Here is a 22,749-nt window from a genome sequence, read left to right on the forward strand (position 1 = left end):
CGGGTCATAATGGGATGGGCGTATTTCTGTTGGCGTGGCGGTGGAGGTTTGGTCTTCTCCAGTTTACCGCTGGCCGCTGATGTGGCGGACTGCAGTGGAGGGTGGATTTTCGGAGGTTTTGTAGTTGTGGGTCAGAATGTCCGTGGCGGCTGACCGCGGCCGCGGCGGTATTGTGGCGGCCTTCTGACCGGCGGTAAGCGGCTTTTACCGCCGAGGTCAGAATGACCCCCTTAATTGTTTGGACCTTAAAATGTCTGTGAGCTTTTATATGGACAGAACTCGTGATCTCTGGCTGGATGTTCTGCAGTTTGTTGGCTATGTGAGCAAGATGAAAGAAAAAGTAGTGCATAAGAGGATATTGTCCGGACAGAACATCCTGTGCATAAAGATCTGCTACGCCATGCCTGAAGTTATTGGAACTCATTCTACTAGAGCTTAGTCTTTTATTTCTAGTTTAGCTAAAAGTGTCCCTGTAGTTGACATTTGTAAAACGGCATCCTGGACCTCTTGCCATACTTTTGCAAAGCACTATTGTTTAGCCTCCGAATTGAGGAGGGACCGTCACTTTGCTCGTTCTGTTTTGCAAGATTTTTTGGTGCAGGCAGGCACCCACCTCTGAGTGCAGGCCTGCTTGGGTAGTCTATTCAAAAGGTAAGGAATCCACAGGTAGATGTATCCATCAGAAGAACAAGTTACTTATCTTTGGTAACGCTTTTTCTGGTGGATTTAGTATCTACCTGTAGATTCCTCACTGACCCACCCGTCTCCCTGTTGCTTGTCTGCATATACCATGACTATATCTCTCTTTCTCGTTCGCTCTCTCTCTCTATATATATATATATATATATATATATATATGTACGATGGCATGTGTAGCTGCAGATACACATGCTATGCATAGCTCTTCTGACATCTAGTGTTGGGTTCGGAGTGTTACAAGTTTTTTTTCTTCTAAGAAGTCTTTTCGGAGTCACAGGATTGAGTGACTCCTCCTCTCGGTTACAGTGCGCATGGGCATCGACTCATTAGTTAGATTGTTTTCTTTCCGCTGTCGGGTTCGGACGTGTTCCTCTCGCTCTGAGATTTCGAATCGGAAAACCTTAGAAAACCTATTTAATCGTCGTGTTTCGATCGCGTTTTTCACCTAGCATCGAACCGATAGTACTGTCGGAATCTAGATTGCGCCCTTCTGGGTGTGTGTGCCCGACTCGGGCCTGTTCGGGCCTACTGCATGGAAGCCTGATGGATCAGACTCCAGTTCGATTCTGCCCTCAGTGCCACGCGAAGTTCCCATAAACAGACCAACATCTGGTTTGTAATTTGTGCCTTTCTCCTGACCATCGAGAAGAAGATTGCAAGGCCTGTCAATCGTTTCGATCTAAGAAGGCTTTCAGAGATCGTAGAGCCTAAAGACTGGAAATGGCGTCGAAAAGCACAGAACATCTCGACGTCATGGAAGACGTGCAGGCGCAGACATCAGTCTCCATTGGAGATACTGATTCCGAGCAGGAATCTGAAGAAGATAGACCTACCACGGCTGGCCAGCATGTGAGTATGTATGTCTGCCCCGACTCCTGTACATAAAAAACTACCGAAGGCCTTGGGTACACCACTGCCGGAAGGCCATGGGTTGGCCCGAAAATAGACTGTAGGCGACCGACGTTCGGGTTCGGCACCGAAAAAGGCCACTCCTTTGTTCACTTTGGAGTCGAGCAAGTCGGTCAGAAGTTCCACCTCGGACTCTGGTAAGTGTCCTCACTCCTCGGAGTCGAAGATTCAACACCCTACTTCGGAGCCTAAACCGCCGACTTCATTTTCGGGACCGAAAAAGATTCAGACTTCGGAACCGAAAAAAGCCTCATACACAGAGGAACAAGGACTTTCGAGTAAACTTAAACAAATCTCGAAGCCGGTGCAAAAATCTTACAATCCTTCTCATGAGGACACTGAGATTCAGACAATATTGGACATTATGGGTGAAAGACAATCTAGAATCTATATACATAAAGAGACTGGCAGAATTCTAACTGAACCTCCTTTAAAGACTAAAAGAAAGCTTGCCTTTCAAGAGGAATTAGACTCTGCTCAACCACCAGCAAAGGTTCAAAAACAATAGGAGAAACCAGCACCTCTCCCTACTTCTCCTCCTCATTCTCCACAGCTTTCATTGTCACCTCCACACAGTAGTCCACCACCATTGCCTTCGCCAACACACTCACTATACTCATGTGGAGATACAGTGGATCCTTGGTATCTGTATGACCCTGATCCTATCCCAAACAACAATCCTGACCTATACAGCTCCAAGCTTTCTCCACCAGAGGACACTACTGCCTACACTCAGGTAGTTTCTAGGGCAGCTGCTTACCATGGGGTGAGATGCAAGACTTCATACAGCACATCCCAAAAGAGCATCCAAAGACAGCACAGCAGGTTGTAGAGGAAGGACAGGCTATAAGTAATAATCAGATAAGGTCTGCCCTCGATGCTGCTGATACAGCCGCAAGGAGTGTAAATACGGCCATTACAATACAAAGGCATGCATGGTTACGCTCTTCTGGTTTTAAACCAGAAATTCAACAGGCAGTACTTAACATGCCTTTCGATAAAAAAACATTTATTTGTGCCTGAGGTGGATACCACCTTAGAGAAACTAAGAAAAGACTCAGATACTGCAAAGGCAATGGGAGCATTATATACCACACCATATAGAGGCTCCTTTTGCAGGCCACAATTCAGAGGAGGATTTAAGCCACAATCCTCTGAAACTTCTACCTCCCAATCAAAGCAGGGACCACAGACACAATATCAAAGAGGGGGCTTTAGAGGGTCCTATAGAGGACAATATTTTAGAAACAGAGGCAAATTCCAAGCCTCAAAGCAAGCCACTACGCCATCCAAACTGACTTCTTTCTCGCCCCTCCACCACACACATCTCCTGTGGGGGGGAAGACTACAGCAATTCCACTCTCATTGGCAAAATATCACCACAGACAATTGTGTGTTATCAATTATCCGCAATGGCTATTGCCTAGAGTTAATCTCCACCCCTCAAAACATTCCACCACATTATCACAAATTGTCCCCATAACACAACTTTCTGTTGCAACAGGAAGTACAATCCCTACTACTAAAACAAGCAATAGAATTGGTCCCACATTCTCAACAAAGAACAGGTGTATACTCACTATACTTCCTCATTCCCAAAAAAGATGGCACTCTAAGGCCTATTCTAGACCTCAGACCTCTCAATCTATACATCCTGTCAGAACATTTAGACATGGTAACTCTGCAGGATGTCATTCCACTACTACAAAAGCAAGATTACATGACTGCTTTAGACCTCAAAGATGTGTATTTCCATACACCCATCCATCCATCCAGCTCACAGAAAATACCTCAGGTTCATCATAGCAGGAAAACATTACCAGTTCAAAGTTTTGCCGTTCGGCATAACAGCTCCAAGAGTGTTCACAAAATGTCTAGCAGTAGTAGCAGCCTACTTAAGAAGACAACACATTCACATCTTTCCATATCTAGACGATTGGCTAATAAAATCAAGCAATTTTATACAATGTCAAGAACACACTCAATATGTAATAGAAGCCCTGCATAGACTAGGGTTCACTCTAAATTATCAGAAATCACACCTTCAACCAGCACAGGTACAACCTCACCTAGGTGCTTTTCTAAATACTCAAAAAGCCCTAGCATATCCAAATACACAAAGGATACAGGCTTTCCAAAATCTCATCCCACATATCCAACCAAATCAACAATACACTGTAAAATTTATCATGAAAATTCTAGGGATGATGGCATCTTGCATAGCCATAGTTCCACATGCAAGACTAAACATGAAGCCTTTACAACAATGCCTATCACAACTATGGTCTCAGGCACATGGTCAGCTTCAAGATCTAGTGTTGATGGACCGCCATACGCACACGTTCCTTAAATGGTGGAATCTCGGCAATCTAATGAAGGGGCGGTCATTTCAAGACCCTGTACCTCAGACCCTAATAACAACAGACACATCAATGATAGGTTGGGAAGCTCATCTCAACAATCATACCTTTCAAGGGAAATGGCGTCCCAAACAGAAACAACTTCACATAAACCACCTAGAGTTATTGGCTGTGTTTCTTGCCCTTAAAGCGTTTCAGCCCCTTCTCAAACAGAAGAATGTTCTGATAAAAACAGACAACATGGCAACCATGTATTACCTCAACAAACAAGGCAGGACACATTCATTCCAACTGTCTCTGCTAGCCCAGACAATATGGAAATGGGCAATTCACAAGCACATTCATCTACTAGCAGAATACATTCCAGGAATAGACAATCAGTTAACGGATCTCCAAAGGTTGAATCGCCAACAGACTCACGAATGGGAGATTCACACCAAAGTACTTCAAAATACTTTCAAAAGTGGGTAACACCAGAAATAGACCTATTCCCAACAAGCGAAAACCCAAAATGCCAAAATTTCACATCCAGACACACACATCCTCTATCCAAGGGCAATGCTCTGGATCAACTGGTCAGGGATATTTGCTTACGCTTTTCCCCCTCTCCCACTCCTTCCCTTTCTGGCCACCAAACTACGTCAAACATCTCTTACCATGATACTCATAGCCCCAACAAGGGCACGTTAACATTGGTACACAGCACTCTTAGACCTGTCTGTAGCACCTCATTCCAAACTTCCAAACAGACCAGATCTGTTAACACAGAACAAAAGTCAGATCAGGCACACAAACCCCAATATTCTAAATTTAGCAATTTGACTCCTGAAGTCATAGAATTTGGTCACCTAAAACTTCCATCAGAATGTTTGGAAGTGCTTAAACAGGCATGTAAACCTACTACCAGACAATGTTATGCTAACAAATGGAAAATATTTGTTTACTACTGTCAATTTAAAAATACTGATCCACTCACAGCATCTATACAACATATTATATGCTACCTACTTAATTTGCAAAAATCAAACTTAGCTTTCTCATCCATCAAAATCCACCTTATTGCAATATCTGCATATTTACAAACTATTCAACACACCACTTCTCTATTCAGAGTCCCTGTTATTAAAGCTTTCATGGAAGGAATTTCACCTAGGACACCACCTGTTCCTTCTTGGAATCTAAATATCGTACTTATCAGACTCATGGGCCCACCTTTTGAACCCATGCACTCTTGTCAAATTCAATTTTTAACATGGACGTTGGCCTTCCTTGTAGCTATTACTTCATTACAAAGAGTTAGTGAAATACAAACATTCACTATTGAGGAACCTTTTTTCCAAGTAGACAAACATAAAGTCGTACTAAGGACAAATCCAAAATTTCTACCAAAAGTTGTATCTTCTTTTCTCATCAACCAAACAGTGGAATTGCCCATCTTCTTTCCACAGCCAGACTCAATTGCAGAAAGAGCTCTTCATACTCTAGATCTCAAAAGAGCTCTTATGTACTCTGTAGATGGAACTAAAGACTTTAGGAAAACAAAACAACTTTTCGTTGCTTTTCAACAACCACAAAAGGCAATCCTATATCTAAACAAGGCTTAGCAAGATAGATTGTTAGATGCTTACAAAAATGCTACATCAAGGCAAAAAGACAACTTTTGATCACTCTTAGAGCACATTCTACAAGAAAGAAAGGTGCGTCAATGGCATTCTTAGGAAACATACCAGTGGCTGATATATGCAAAGCAGCCACATGGTCTACTCCTCATAGCTTTACAAAACACTATTGTGCTGACGTTTTATTCACAGTAACAGGCCACTGTAGGCCAAGCTGTCTTAAGAACACTATTTCAGACAACTTCAACTCCTACAGTCTAGCCACCGCTATTTTTTGGGAGGACTGACTGCTTTGTAGTCTATGCATAGCATGTGTATCTGCAGCTACACATGCCATTGAACGGAAAATGTCACTTACCCAGTCTACATCTGTTCGTAGCATGTAGTGCTGCAGATTCACATGCACACTCCCTCCTCCCCGGAAGCCTGTAGTCGTTCAAGTTTAACATTTGTACATATGTAGATACATTTACATTTGCATGGACATCTCTTTATATTCTTATACTCTATCACTCCTTCCTTCACCCTTTGTGGGAAAACAATCAAACAGTGGAGTCGATGCCCATGCGCACTGTAACCGAGAGGAGGCGTCACTCGATCCTGTGACTCTGAAAAGACCTCTTCGAAGACAAACAACTTGTAACATTCCAAGCCCAACACTAGATGTCGGAAGAGCTATGCATAGCATGTGAATCTGCAGCACTACATGCCACAAACAGATGTACACTAGGTAAGTGACATTTTCCATATCTGTCTTTGGTTTGAAGTCTTCTGTATGCTTTTGCTTAGGATCTGTTGGTTTCACCTATTTGCCTCGAAGGCACAAAGAAAATGGGTGGAAACTGACATCAGCATGCCGACGAGGGCTCCTTATTGCTCTGATGACATCATGCAGAGTTGAGTGCTGAGCCGTGGCATTAGGACGTCCTCGTCGACGTGGGAGAGCTGAAAAAGAAAAGTTTCAGTGCAATGCTGGTACATTGGGATATTCAAAAGGTGAGCGATACACAAGTAGATATTGTGCCACCGGAAAAAAGCATGACTGAAACTTTTTTGTGAGTTCAGAAACATGGGAAACTACTGGTGTGTTTTTTAGAATAGGAGGAAATAATACCAAATATACAGTATTCGAGATAATTGAAAATGACACCGCTTAAAGTTGCTGTGGGTTATACCCCTTTCCCTTTCCACTATTCATGTCCTTTCTCCTACACCTTCATAAGCAGGAGTCAGAGCCTTCTGCATCAGTAATGCACTGGTATGACAGTAGCAAGATCCTTGCTTTATGATGCCTCGTGTAAAAGAAAGATTATAGTCGCTCTAAGGAGTCTTGATTGACTGCAAGGTTTCTAGGATTTTTAAGATACACGTACATCTTTTTATACTACACAGTGCAGATATATTTCTCTCACCAAGTAGAGGCCACTTTTGACAGGTGTCATCATTTTGTGAGATTTGCTACATTCTAAGAAACCTTGCAGAGGCAAACTACAGACCAAACATGCAGCTCCATCTAGAGCTACAGTTTCTTCTTCTGCCCAGGGACAACCTGCATCTGGGATATTTCAAAGATAAAGGATCTGTATTGGGAACTCCATATCCGTCCAAATCAATGGTACCAAAAGTATGTAACTTCATTATATTTATTGGCAGCATGGATTCGCTTTGTCAGCTATGCTTCTAAAAGCATTAGGGCTACTGACTTGCTTGCAGAAATAGATGCAGGTACTCAATTCCCCATCACAGCTTCTACCACCTGTATTGGGAACACTTCAGTATAATTTTGTGTACTATTTTTTTATTATTTTCTAATTATTATTAGAATGTTTAATATGTTGTGAATATCACCTCCACTGTACTTGCAGGAATATCCACATGATGTTGAAAAAGATAAAGGGACTCATAATTGAGAACAACTATCATAGTTATTTAACGTTGTCTTCCTTAACCAGGAAAGTGTTCTTTGGTAATGTATATGATTTTAATATTTATTTCCTTCGTATTTTGTGTAAGTGTTGGTGCCTTTTGTCTCCTAGGTTTAGAAAGTGTGGATCACTATCCGATCCTTGTTGCTGTGACTGGTATTCTTGTACGCCTTTTGGTCGACAGTGAGGAACAAGGGTAAGTCAATGTTACTGCCTCATTTTTAAGCGCTCCTTTGTTTTTAATTGTTTAGTTTGTGATTTTTTCCTCACGATTGATATTAAGCAGAAGATGGTCAAAACATTGAAGGGAGCTGAAGCTGGTTTCTGTTATGGGAATATAAGAGTGGCAATAAATTATATAAGTAGTGTAATTTAATTTGCTTTGTTTGAAATGCCCCATGGACTTTGTAATGCAGTCATGTGTGGACTTCATTGACATACAGTGGATGGTTAGACAGTGTTATTTGTTTATCCAGTGAAGCACAGAAAGAGCTTACTTTACCCTAGGAAAGTCAGTCATACTATCATGGATATATGAAGTTCAAAACCCTTTAGGGACTTAATGAAAACTGAACATGTCTATTAGTTTAGTTAGCTAGGCTACTAATCTGAGTAAAATATACTTCCTCAAATCTGTGTTAATAGAGTTTTAATTATTGAGCTCCTATCGTCTCTGATGTCAGCCATTTTGGGATGAGCCAGTTTCTTTCATAAGCCAGCTTATACCATTATATATCCCCCTCCCATTTCTAACCGAATTGCAGAGAGGACTGCCAGGCTGAAGGACAGATTATTCGTGCACACAGAACACCTGTTACACATACACACATGTAAACAAACATATGCATGCATACACCAATGGATCCATATAGAACCCTTCCTTATCACTTGCATTCCCAGCAACCTTTATCTTCTTAAGGTACTCTGTTCTGCTAACCCTAGTCTTGGAAGACTGGTGTTGAGGGTCAAGTTGAACTTCTCATATGTTAGAGCTTTACAGGGCTGTGTTTGGCTGGGAGGAGTGGGGCAACACAATACAGCACATCTACTGCACGGTCCAGAGCAGCTGCAGTGCCAAAGAATAAAATAGTGAGGTAGAAGGACAGAGATAAGGTAATCACTGATGGGGACAGAACTTAAAAGCTGTCCTGCCAGCTTTAACACCTCCTTCTCTCACTGGGTGGAAGGGAAAACCTAACTGTAAGCTGCTGCCAAAGAGGCGGAGAATTGAGCATCTCGAGAGGATATTCCATTGCAGAGGTATATTTCATTTCCTTCTAGCACTTCAGAGGGAAAACAACTGATCCGACCTTCCAAACCATTTAAATGTTACTACCGTGTGAAGGGGGGGCTGCATAATTGTGTGTCCTCCATTCATAAATCTTCTGATGGCCTGAACCACATTCAAGCATTTATTCTGCTATGATCACAATGTCCGCTCCACCCACCATATGAGATTTTATACAAAAATATTTTCTCATAAATATGGTGTCCTGAACATTATTTGCTAAAGATATGGACTGGTATATGGTGGCGGAGAGGGTGGTCTATGAGAGCAGGGGCTGTCCAAAAAAATGGGGCAAAATATGGGGCGGATGAAATGACTAGCGGGATGGACTTTGTGCCCCACTGGAGATCATCGGAAGGACTTCCCAGTGCCAAAAACTTTGACCATCAACAGGGAGGCAGTAAGGGTATTGGGGGCGGGTAAGGGAGAGGGCAAAGGGGGGAGCACGTTTTGTGCTGAATGAGAAGCGATGCGACACAAGTTTTTCTTGCATACTACAATAAAAATATTTTATATGTATATATATATATATATATATATATATGTATTATTTACAGAAATTCCCAGTACTAAAAATATCCTGAATTACAAAGTAACCAAAATCTTTGTGTCTGCAAGTGCCAAGCACTTTTCCCGTTGTAAAATGTAGGCAAGTTTCAGCTGCCAAAATAGACATGGGAAAAATTTGGAGGTTTGTTGCCAATTCCGCATTACTGGTAACTTTAGTTATGTGCAGTGACAGTCTGTACAGTGTATCACCACACATCGGACAACTATTAATGAGGCCTTATATATTACACATTTACATCTATTGCATTGAAAATGTTGATTTTTGTTCTAAAACCTATTAAATAGGCATAGAGACAGTTTAAACATATTCTAGCTCGATAATGCTCCTGACCATGAAAATGTTGTATTTGCATCTCTTCATAAAAAGTGCCATTCTTATTTTTGAGGCTTAATTATACGGTAGAGGTGCCTAGCTTAACGAACTAGCAAAATAACCATCATGTGTACAGTGAGATGTGCATTTTACAGTTAATTGTTTTTATGTATTGCCCTGGTAGAGAGCCAATATAATTTATATTAGTTTCTGAAACGGATAACTAAGTGCTAGAACACAGCAACAGTTGGTAACAAAACTCATTACCCACTGTCGTTATGTCATAAAGGCCTTCAGGCCAGGCTACCAGGGCTGTTAGAGCAGAAAGCACCGCTGCAGGAGGGGAAAGGAAGGCAGCGAAGGTGTTGGTGTTGTTTAAGGGCGGCAGGTAAGGTTTTTTTTTACATTTGGGAGAGGCAGGCGATGTTATATGTGTCTCCCCATAACTTTTGTCTCATTGTGGCAGTTAAAAGGAGGGGCATATGATTTTTTTTTTTTGGGGGGGGGGGGGTTGCATAACATGAATAGATGGGTAAACAGTGAATTCAACTTTAGGGTATTTTTCACCTCTGGGTTCTGAGTGACATCATATACAACTCAAGATTTGCTCTTGTTGTCTGACGTCACTCAATATCCCCCTCTGTAAAAAAACATACCGTAGTTAATCTATAATTTATAATTCTATATGTTGTTATGCCATAAAGATCAAGTGCTGCTCACTATGTGCATTAAAGTGCTGAGGTAGTGATAAACAGATTTTCTTTTTTTATATAGTTCATTGTTGGTTTAAGAAATCATCACAAAAACTGATTTTGCATCAAAAACACTCATAAAGATGTAATATTCACTTTGTTAAACTTAGTCAGTATTTGCAGTACAATTAATAACTTCTGACCTCTTAAAGTGTAATATTCATAAATCCATCACTTTAAGCAGTCAATATTCCGTTCTATATCTGTCCCTAGGATCCACAATCTCATTAGTGATTTAATACCAATAAAGTCTTGGTCCAACTCAAATCTGTAAGACATAATGCCTGGTTTAAAGTTTGGTTGACAGGTCACTCTGTCACAACGTGACAAATACCCTGTTAACCTTACTACTACTGCATTATATCCTATGGCACCTGTCGTAAGGCAGATAGGATATCAATCACGTTGTGATGGGGTAATACATTCTCCAAACTCTAAATGAAGCCCATTGTCTTCAAACAAGTTAGTGCTGTACAGCTGAATAAAGCCAATCAACAAGTAATTTTCCTTTTTTGCACAATCTGCATGTCCTTTCATGTACTACTGCAATATACCTGGACCTCTCAACCTCTAAGAAGGGAGGATGACCAAATCTAATCTTTATCAATTTAGCAATAAATATTGATCTTGTAGTAATTCTTACCTTGTTAAATAAGGGACACCAATATAAAATGAACATTATCTATGAAAGTTCCTAGTCTTTCATGGGTTAAAGTCTGCCAAATGAAAAGTCCTCCGGCTAGCTTTTGGTCACGTTTTTTAGCAGTGTAATAGTTGCACTCGTTTTGTCTGCCTTCAGACAGAAAAACAAGACTTTGTTTACAAAGGTGAATATAGTGCTCAATTTCCTCAGTCCTGTCCGCAGCATTTCTCTGGTGTATTGCACCAAGTTGATCATTTCATACGTGTCCACTGAAATGCTTGAAATAATAACTATGAGTACAATTCAGCAAATTAATCCATCCAGAAATAAATTCAATCTATTTTACAATAGGGACGTGGTCAATCGTTGATTATCAACTTTTCTTCTCAGTTAATGTCCAAAATCAAGCTTGAGACTCTTGAAAGTAAATTTTCATCAAATTAATCCAGTGTATGATCACAATTGCTGATCATTCAACCACATACAGGAATCCATTTATTTATGTATTTCCTTCTTTCAGCATAAACTGGCATGGTCAAATCTAATTAAATTACTGGCCCTAAATCATCGGTTCCACACTGGTGTACTATGCTTTTTTTGTGCAAAACATTTTATTGATATTTTCCAACAAACAAGAGTGCTGGCACCTTCCCTGTGGCCAGGCACGTTATCCAACATCATGTACAGCATTACAGCCAAGTATTAATGCCCAAATGCACAAAAACATGGCATAATAACATGCAGTTATGCAGTAAAACACAAACCCTTCATCCCATGTGTACACCCCTCGTATCCTGTCCATGAGCGTGTGTATCTCGAACAGCTAACCATGGCTTATCTGTACATGGGTCCAATTAAATGCCCCGTAATCCAGCCCAGTCCTTCCAGATTTTATATTATTTCTGGGGGCCCCCCCCCCTTGCCTAGTATATTTGGCGCTCCAGTCCTATAGGGAGTCCATACCTTTGGCCCATGTCTCTACAGAAGGGGCCGCAGCGTCCTTCCAGACTCTCACAATGTCCCATTTCGCCACAATCTGGCCCAGCCAGAGTGACACCTTTTGATGTCTGTTCCCCCCCAAGTCATCAGCTTTATGTAAAAGGATAAGTTTATGGTCTGTAGAGATGGGCCGGACCAGCACTTCCTCTAATCTTCCTAACACCTCTTTCCAATAGTGAGATAGAGCGCGGCAACGTCAGAATGTATGGGGCTGATCTCCTTGTGGGTCCCCACATCTCAGGCAATCCCCCATGACTATCAGTCCAATGCTGTGTAGTTTTGCTCTGGTGAGACAGACACAGTGAAGTAACTTCAGTTGTATTACCCTAAATTGGGATGCTATAACTTCCTCTCTGTGCGTCTCCACCGTCTCCTGCCAGTCCTCGTCCTCCATATGACCCAGCTCCCTCTTCCATGCCCTTTTTGCTGCCACCATGGGATCAGGCAAGTTGCGTAGTAGCATTTTGTAAATCTCAGACAGCTTATGGTCTTTTATATCCATAAGGAAATTTTTTGCCTCTATCGGAGAGAATCAAGGGATGACCTGCTTTGATTGTATGATAGGTAAAAGTGTGTGTCAAAGCTGCAAATAACAGAAAAAACTGTGCACAATGCAGATCGAATTCTACCTGTAAGTTCTGGAAGGATTTAATTGTTTCATTGTGCAACATGTCCCCTAGTATGGAAATCTATATAACATCCCAAGTGGCAAATTCTTGCAGGGCACCCACCTGTGGGATCCTGGTGCCCCTCCACAGTGGAGTCTGCAGTGTCAACCTACCAGCCCAACCAATGGACTTCATAGCAGCCAACCACTTCCCAAACACCACTCTTGGTAGGAGAGTCTCTGCTGCTGTTCCACCATAGAGCAGGTGCGGACGATTTTGACAGACCTTCAACCAACCCCTCACTGCATATGCCAGGTTATTGAATCCGCTAACCACCATTCATTCACTATAAGCAGATGTGCCGCCCAATAGTACAGGAGTAATTCTGTGGTAGCTATCCCACCCCCATAAACCGGCCAACAGCATTTCCCTAAGGCAATTCGACATGAGCCACCTTCCGGTATTAGCGTTCTGATTTGTGCATTCACCTTCTTAAAGAAGGCCTTGTCCACCGGGAATGCGTGATTCTTCAATTGGTAAAGAAGGCGCAGCATGGAGACCATTAAAAAAATGTCTAAATGTCCCAATCAGGATAGGGAGAGCGCGGACCAAAACTTGACCTCACGTGCAAGGCTCTCTAACTGGAGTACTAAGTTTCTTTCATAGGACCTCCATGCGTCCTCTGTGATGTAGGCCCCCAAGTACTTGAATCCAGAAGACAACTTTGGTATCCCCGATGCCCACAACATATCTACGGGGCAGAGAGCCATGGGATAGATTAAAGATTTATTGATATTCACCCGGAGCACGTCCCAAATATTTGAAGAATTTGAAGAGCTATAGTCCCTGTTGACTCTGGCTCTCCTTGAAACAGCAGATCGTCATCCGCGTAAAGCAAGATTTTGTCACTCACCTCAGGGGTCCACTGAAACCCCCAGAACAGGGCGTCAACTCCCACCCATGCCGCCAAGAGTTCAGCCGCGAGGGCAAATAACAGGAGTGACAAGGGGGCCTCCTAATCCGTGCCTGAATCAGTGGGAACCACTCCGAGGTCAACCCCCTTACATGCACTCTAGCTGTAAGGTTGGTGTATAATAATCTTACACTGCCAATTAACTAATCGTACACTGCCAATGAACTTTGGTCCAAACCCCACACGAAGCAAGAGAGCAAATAAGTATTCCCAGTCCACCAAGTCGAGGCCTTTGCAAAATCAATTGAAAGAAGGGCCCTGTGGCCTCAGAAGTTCTTACTAAATGCAGTTGTATTGTGTACTTGCCTTAAGTTATGTTGAGTGGCTCGATGGGGCATAAACCCTGACTGGTCCGGGTGGACCAGGCGCTTGATACCTCTTGCTGATCTATTGGCTAGCATCTTAGCCCATATTCCTACCTCTGCAATTAACAGCGAAATCTGTTGTAAGGCTTCACAGTTTGTGCCCTCCATGCCTGGCTTGGGTATTAACTATTTTGGCAGTTCTAAGGTCTGCAGGCAATTCTCCCCTCTTCAGCGCTTCATTGAAGGCCTCCAGCAGCAGAGGGCCCATTTGATGCCAAACCAACTGCCAGAACTCTGCCGGGAATCTGTTAGGACCTGGGGCCTTACCCTCCTGCAACTGCGCCAGAGCGGCATACAGCACGTCGCGGGTGACGACCGCTTCTAGGGAGTTGCAGTCCTCCTGGGACAATTGGGGCATTGGCAGGTTGTGCACAAATGTATGTAGGTCTGCCTAAGAGCTTGTGGGATTCGCACTATACAGTTCCTGGTAATATGCTGCAAAGTTTTACACAGTGGTTATTCAAGTGCAGCCCCTCGGCCACCTAATAAGCAACTGGATCCTAGGCCTTTCTAGGTGTGCACATCCAGTGTAAAGTCTTACAGGCCTTGTCTCCCCCTGATAGTCTGCTGTGAGTGGCCACCCAGGCTTGTCTTGCTTCTTGTGTGAGCTCCTGCCTAAATATTGTCAGTGTGTGCAGCAAATCCTGCAGTAGGGACTCCTGCATTGATGCCCCATAGCAGCTCTCTAGGTCAAATATACGTTCCTCGAGGTACATAACTTTCCGCCGGGCCTGTTTTCTCTGACCCTTTGAGTAGCTGATGATAGCTCTCTGGATGGTAGCTTTTTGGGCCTCCACATAGTGCCTTGGGAGAGCACCAATCACTTTTTTTCAGTGAGGAATCATCATGCTTGTTGACAGATTTCCCTAAAGTCCTCTTTTTGGAGGCTCCAACAATTCAGGTGCCAGCCCTCCACCTCTCTCCTCGAACCCCAAGTTAAATCCACCACCACTGGTGAATTCTCTGAGAGGCCCGAGCCAGCAGTCTTAATATCCAGAAACCTGTGTCCCTCACGCCTATGCAGAAAGATGTAGTCTAGTCAAGAGAAAGATATGTGAGCCCCAGGGTGGTGCGCTCTCCATACATCAATCAAATATAAATTGTGCATAAAGGTGGAGAGGGGTGCATGGCCTCGGCCAGCCACACTGGGGATCACAGAACGGTCAAGGTCAGTGTTACATTGCTCATTGAGGTCTCTACTCAGAATCCACAGGCATCTGGCAGTTCCTGGATAAGGTTTCCCAGCCTAGTCGAGAAGCCAGCCGTCAGGGCTGGGGGTGTGTATAGACAAAGCAAAAAGAGTGGGAAACTGTATAAAGTGCCTGTGATTGCCATATACCGACCCAACCCATCATACCAAACCTTATAGACAACCAAGAGTGTAATCTTTCTAATTAAAATGGCTGTACCCTGGAATCCCTGATCCAGTCCTGAGTAGTACATCTGAGCAAAGCCCCTACGGGCCAAGAATGGGCATTTATTCCCTAATGGAGTCATCTCCTGGAGCATTACCATGTCAGCATAAATAAACAAAGTTAAAGGTAGCATTCTTGGGTGCAGACCAAACAAACAGTAAAATGGGGATACTCCTGTAGCCATGTGGACACTGTTGTTATATACAAATTCAACAAGAGGTAAAGCCTTATCCCACTCAGTAGACCATGTGTCAATGTAACATCTCAGGATTTGCTCCAGCGATTGTTTGGCACATTCCGTCTTCCCATCCGTTTGTGGATGATATGCAGAGGACAAGCGGACGTCCATACCGACAGAGGAACAGAAGCTACGCCAAAACCGTGATTTAAATTGGGGGCCACGATCGGAAACAATTGTGGTGAGCAACCCATGAAGCTGTACAATGTGTTGGACAAACAAATCAGAGAGCTTGGAAGCTCTAGGGAGGCTTTTTAATAGAACAAAATGAGCCATTTTAGTTAGGTAATCTACAACCACCCACATGACAGAGTGTCCATTGGAGCTGGGAGATCAGAAATAAAATCCATACTTATGGTATGCCATGGGGCCACCAGAATTGGCATGGGAAGTAACAATCCCATGGCTGGAGTATGTGGGGTTTTAGCCCGAACACAGGTGGAACAAGTCTGGATGTAGCTTCTGACACCCTGCACAAGTGTGGGCCACCAAAACCATCTTTGACAGAGATATAATATCTTTTTCTCTCTCGGGTGACCTGCGAGGACAGAATCATGTCCCCAATGTAATACTGTATCCTGTAACTCTTTGGAAGGGACGTACAACTGATCAGCATGGTTTAGTAAACCCTCTTTTTCATACACATCAGTTGAACAGGGAACCTTGTGTTGGGCTACCTTTATTTTCTCAGGGAACTCTTGGGAAGTGCACACAGCCCCCAATTTTTTTTTTCTGGGGTTATAATGCTTCTGACATGTTCTAGCGCAACATCAGAGGAGAAACCCATCCTAGACAACGTGTCTGCCTTTTGTTGTTTGGAACCGGGCCTATAGGTGATTACGAAGTCAAACTCATTAAAGAATAGAAGCCAGCGTAATTGACGAGGTGTCAGGGCCTTGGTCGCTTGAAAAAACTGTAAATTACGGTGATCTGTGTAAATAGTTACGGTGTGTCTAGCTCCTAGTAGGTGGTGACGCGATTCCTGGAAGGCAAGCTTGATGGCCAGAAATTCCCGCTCCGCCACCTTGTACTTTTGCTTTGCGGGTAGCAATTTCTTTGAGAAGTAAGCTACTGGATGGGAATGCCCAGACTCAGGATCTCGTTGGGACAAGACACCAACAACTGCCATTTGGGAAGCGTCTGCTTCCATTAAAAATGGCTGAGCCGGGTCGGGATGATGGAGAATGGGTGCTTCAGTGAATGTGTTTTTAAGATGTTGGAAGGCTTTCTCAGCTTCTGCATCCCAGAGGAACTTAACCCCCTTTTGTAGGAGATGAGTTTGGGAGATACCATGGTAGAAAAGTGGGGTATAAATCTCCGATACAAAATTTGCAAAGCTCAAAAACTGTTGCACTTCCTTGATGGATCATGGATCTACGCAATCCAGGATGGTCTGTACCTTGTACCTATCCATGGAAATTCCATCAGGAGTGATCACATATACCAGGAATTCTACAGTTGTAGCATGACAAACACATTTTTCCAGCTTGGCGAAGAGATGATGCTCACGAAGCCGTTGTAAAACCGCTCTTACATACCCTATATGTTCCTCAGTGGAAGACAAATAGATCAAAATGTCATCTATGTATACCACTACACAGATATCCTGAAACTCCTGCAGCACTTAATTGATTAAGAATCGAAACGCTGCAGGAGCGTTACACAACCCGAAGTGCATCACTGTGTACTCGAAGAGTCCGAATTTAGTTCGGAACGGCGTCTTCCACTCATCCCTCTTCATCACTCTGATCAAGTGGCAGGCGCCCTAGAGGTCGAGTTTAGTATAAATGGACGTACCTGATCTAAAAGTACTGGGATCAACGGAAGTGGATAAATATTTTTTTATGGTCACTTTGTTCACTGCGCAATAATCTATACAGGTGCGCAGCTCGCGATTCTTCTTGGGCACGAAGAACAAAGACGACGATACTGGTGACATTGAATGACGAATGAAACCCTTAGCCAATAGATCATCCAGCTAGTCTCGCAGGTATCGATTCTCAGGCTCAGAAAGAGCATACACCCTACTACATGGTAGTGTTGCCCCTGGAATCAAGTCTATACGACAATCGTATGACGTATGTGGCAGCAGCTGGGTGGCCTTCTGTTCACTAAAGACATCATGGAAGTCTTTATATGGTGCAGGAATGGCCAGTGTCCCGTCCGGCTTGATAGCCGTACTATGTGTGGACCCACAATGCAAGGGTGTCACTAGTAATGGTTTGTCCTGGTAACAGGAGTGCCAGCAATGTTTAGAGTCTAATGTCACTGTCCTTGCTGCGCAGTCAATTTTGGGATTGTGTAACTGAAGCCAGGGTATCCCCAAAATGGCTCCAAATACTGGGGTATCTATGAGGTCAAACTGAATTTGTTCTGTATGGTTGTTGGCACAAAGCATGGACATGGGTGTTGTTTGATAAACGATAATCCCGGAGAACAATTTTGAGCCATCCACGGCTCTGATTGGTTCAGGGACGTCTTTTCTGACAGTCGTAATATTTAGAGTTTTAGCGAAACCCAAGTCTAAAAGGTTTCCGGTAGCCCCAGAGTCAAGCAATATGGGAATGACCTTACGAACGTGAGGGGACAACACTAATGTCACAATAAGAGTTAGATGTCGAGTTACTGGACTGGTGTTATTAGCCAGAAGATGTGAGACCATATTGAAAGAAGCGCTCGATAAAATGATCTGAGAAGTTATCGAGCCAGTTAGTTTTCTGCCTGGTCAGGAAGAGAAAATTGAGGCCCTGTTACCGCTCCGATGGCTTTCTTTGGAGCAGTAGGCATGTTGGGACATTCCCGAGCAAAATGCCTTGCCTTACCGCAGTATAAACATACTTTAAATCTTTTCCTATTTTCTTTCTCTTCCTTAGATAGTGGGCCCTGCACCCTGCCAATTTTCATGGGCTTAGGTGTATCATGAGTGGGAATGGTGGACTCCTTTTTCTCAGTTTTGAGCACTACTAAGCGTGTGTCACCCGGGAATTCTTTCTCCCTTACGTTCACGCAAGCGGTGATCCAATCGTACCGCCAGGTCAGTGAACTCGGAATACTCCGTAGGAGGTTCCACAATTTGGGCTAGAACATCCTTGAGATCGTCCCGAAGGCCATGATAGAAGAGGGAGGTCCTCTTCTCCTCGGGCTACTCAGTCTCTGCCACCAACCAATTGAAAGAGGTGATATAGGACAGTAGATCCTTGTTTCCCTGGCACAAATTCAGCAACTCATTGTCACTGGCTTGCATGAAGAGGTGTTTGGCAAACAGTTTCCCCAAGGCTTGCTTGAACTTATCATGCACAAGAAAGACAACAAGGGCATTAATTATATCACGTATAACTTTCCTGCATGCATAGAGTTAAACTAAAAGGAACAAAAACAATCCAAGAAATACAAATGTCCACTCTGGGTTTAAACAGCTCAGGTGGCACAGTTTGGTTTGGTTTCACTGTGTGTGTGTGAAAAACACTTCAAAAGCAAATTCATCAAACCTGAAACACAGGCATGAATGACACAATTTAAATCCAAGAGTTATGCTATTCAAGAAAGAAAAGACATGTAAATGCTCTTTTAAAATTGCACTGTCACTTTTTGTAGTACTTGAGCTGAAACAGATTTCCTGAAGCACATTTAGGTAAGTAACTACAATAATAATGTAGAATGTTCAGAAATGCATTTGTCTCGTCAAGATAAGCACTCTGCCAAAATACGAGGTCTGAAATACACCAGCTGTTCTAGGAAAGCGCGACCCTCAAAGAACAAACCCCCTGAAGAATACTAGTCACTTAGCTGCAGTCTTTTCCGGAGTGCTGGAGAAATGCCTGGTGTAAGCTGGTACAGGAACGAAGAAAAGAATTGCCTCAAAAGTACTGAATACGAGGATGACAGCAGGGGCTGGACTGCCAAATCAGATGCTGAGATCAGGAAGCAAAACACAGCCAAGCAGGGAGGCATGCTTCACTCTGCTATTTATAGCCAATTAGGAAAGCAGTTGAGTTTCCACATGTGTATGAGTCACCACACCCAATTAGAAGCACATGTCTACACCTGCTCACATTAGCAAACAAGCATTGGCAAAACAAGCATTGATAAAACCAATTGTGTAACACAGCACATTATGTTTACTTAGAAACATGAAGGTTTAACCAAGGACAGAGATATGATTTAACCCTAATCCCTGGGGATGCTGACAGATAACGTAGGAGGCAGCTTGGGGATTCCTGACTTATCGTGACCTTAAGGTCTTAAATTGTGACGAATATAGGAGATGTTTGAGCATTGTCCTCTGCCAGTAGCCCATCTCCAAACCAAACCAAAGCCCGCCCCTCCCCCCCTTCCCCACCCCTTCAACCCCTGCAGCACCAGCCGCCCAGGTAGGGGTGTTGTGTTTTGTATATTAATCTATTTTCTGTTGAGAGGCAGTGGCTTTTTTTTGTCTTTTTCCATGGTGCGGGATTAGGGGCTCTGCTCTTGAATCAATGAGAGAGCCAAGAAGGACCCCCTCAATGGTTTTCATCACCCTGGACGTGGAGGTGCATTCACCACAGCCTCTGGAACTCCAGCCTGTCGTCCAGCCCCATGAGGCCTGTAGGAAGCTGGCCTGGTGTGTGGTGAGCACCTAAGGTGTTATCACCTTATACCAGGTATCCTCTATTAGTGAGCTGTAGACAGTGTCTAGGAAGCCAGGGCTCTCTAGAGGTAGCTGTGGATGAGCACCCGAGACTTATCTAGGAGACATGCAATGCTTATGCAATACCACTACAGTGACAGAGCACTTACACACATGAAAGAACCACACAGTGTTTCAAAATTAAAGGTACTTTATTATGGTGACACAAATATTAAAATACTGTATAGGCACTACTACACTGGTAGGTGAGTAAACACACTATTATATACACATTAGAAGTCAGCGAATAGCATAGAAAGCAGTAGCAAACAGTAAAACAATAGAAAATAGTGAAGGCCGTAGTGGGAAACCAAACCATATACTAATTAAGTGGTATGCGAAAGGCAGTCCCCCTCCCAATGAAGTGGAATCTGTAGAGGGGAGCTGGAGGAACTAGGAACCCCAAAAGGTAAGTACCAGAGTCCCCCCCCCCCCCCAGCGACCAGGAGAGAAGAGGTAAGTATCTTGTTCTTCCTCAAACCCACAGATAAACTTTGGAAATGAACTGTGCAAGACCCTAGCAAGACTAGAAGAAACCAAAGGTGGATCCTGACAGAAGAGGACCTGTAAAAGAAGGGGACCAAGTCCAGTTTGAGTTGGAGTGTCCATTTGGGGCAGGAGCCACTACCCACCCTTCTGGAGATGCAGGACCAGGTTGACCGTGGAGACAAGGAGTCAGCTGTGTAGCACTGGAGTAGGAGTTCCAGAAGTGATGCAGACGACGTCCCACGATGGAAGAAGAGTTGCAGTCAGTCAGTAGTGTTGGGAAAAGTACTAACAAGCCTTGGAGAAGGCAAAAGTCGCAGATGAAGGGTTGCAAAGCTGCCGGGGACCACCAAGGTCCAGGGAGACTCAACCCTAGGAAGGGAGTCCCAGGTGACCTTCAGCAGTGAGGAGAGTCAAAAGACAAGGAGGCAGCCCCCACAGGCAACTCAGTCAGCAGGCACGGGAGTCACAGTGAGGCCCACTCAGCACACCTGTAGAGGAGTCCCACATCGCCGGATCAACAGGCAGGAGACTGTGCTTTACAGGGAAGAGTGCTGGAGGCCAGGGCTACACAGAGCCTGAAGACCCCTTGGAGGAGGAACAAACAAGCTTTCGTACCTGCAAGAGTTGCGGTGCACAGGGGTACTGTCCTGCAAGGAGAGGCAAGGGCTTACCATCTCCCAAGTTGGACAACTGGTAAAGAGGACCAAGGGGACCACTGCAAACCACCACCCGTGGTGCAGGATCCACGCATTTGCGGAAGAGAGGGTATCCAGGCAGCCCATCGTCGTTGCAGTTGGTGCCCGTGGATGCAGGGGAGTGACTACTTCACTCCAAGGCAGATTCCTTCTCGTGCAGGCTGAAGACTTGTTACCCCTAGAGGATGCACAGCTGGGGAAATGTTGCAATTGCTGGAAGGAACTGGGGAAACAATGTTGCAGAGCGGAGTCGTCACTGGAGTTGTAGATTGTTGGTTCCTGGAGAGTCCAGTTGCAGTCCCGGTGGCCAGAAGATGAAGTAAACAATGCAGAGGAGTCCTGCTGGAATCTTGCACATCGAATCTGGAGACCCACTCAGGAGGGAGACCCTAAATAGCACAGAAGGGGGGATTGGTCACCTGGCAGGGTAACCACCAGTCAGGAGGGGGCTGTGACTTCACCTGCCTGACCTGGCCACTCAGATGCTCCCAGGGACCTCTGCCCACCTTGTTTTCAAGATGGCAGAATCAAGTGGTCACCTGGAGGAGCTCTGGGCACCACCTCTGGGGTGGTGATGGACAGGGGGGTGATCACTCCCCTTTCCGTTGTCCAGTTTCGCGCCAGAGCAGGGACCGGGAGTCCCTGGACTGGTGCAAACCGGTTTATGCAAGGAGGGCACCAAATGTGGCCTTCAAAGCATACTGGTGGCTTGGGGAGGCTACCCCTCCCAAGCCACGTAACACCTATTTCCAAAAGGAGAAGGTGTTACCTCCCTGTCTCAAAGAAAATCCTTTGTTCTGCCTTCCTCTGCTTGAGCTGGTCAATCTGCAAGAAGGAAAGAAACCTGTCTATAGGCTGGCAGCAGCGTGGTCTGCCTGGAAAACCCTTGAAGACTGGTAGGCGCAATGCTGGGGGTCCCCTAGGGAGCTCCCAGACTGCATGGAATCATACTACCACTATTGGCAACAGTATTTCGGTATGATTCCGACATGTTTGATACCAAACATGCTCAGGTTCGGGGTTACCAGTATGTAGCTGGGCACAAGTAGTGACCTGTGTCCAGTACACAGATAAAATTGCTTCCCCGCGCTTACGAGGTCCAGGAAAATGGAGCTGGAGTTCGTAGGGGCACCTCTGCTCATGCAGGTGTGCCCTCACACACAGGTACCTGCACCCTGTCCTCTGGGATAGGAGGGCCTGCCATAGGGGTGACTTACAGTGAC

At 44.3% G+C, this 22,749-nt stretch overlaps 1 protein-coding gene across 2 annotated transcripts in view; it reads left to right on the top strand.

Annotated features, from left to right (window-relative positions):
• RNF123 (ring finger protein 123) overlaps positions 1–22,749 on the top strand; it is a 1,441,353-nt gene that overhangs the window by 967,603 nt on the left and 451,001 nt on the right. For both annotated transcript variants that reach the window (XM_069206868.1, XM_069206867.1), the window contains exon 35: positions 7,624–7,708. In XM_069206868.1, coding sequence (XP_069062969.1) covers positions 7,624–7,708 — 85 coding nt within the window. The remainder of the gene's footprint in view (positions 1–7,623; positions 7,709–22,749) is intronic.

The sequence above is a fragment of the Pleurodeles waltl genome, chromosome 9, assembly GCF_031143425.1.
Source record: "Pleurodeles waltl isolate 20211129_DDA chromosome 9, aPleWal1.hap1.20221129, whole genome shotgun sequence".
In the NCBI taxonomy this organism is placed as follows: domain Eukaryota; kingdom Metazoa; phylum Chordata; class Amphibia; order Caudata; family Salamandridae; genus Pleurodeles; species Pleurodeles waltl.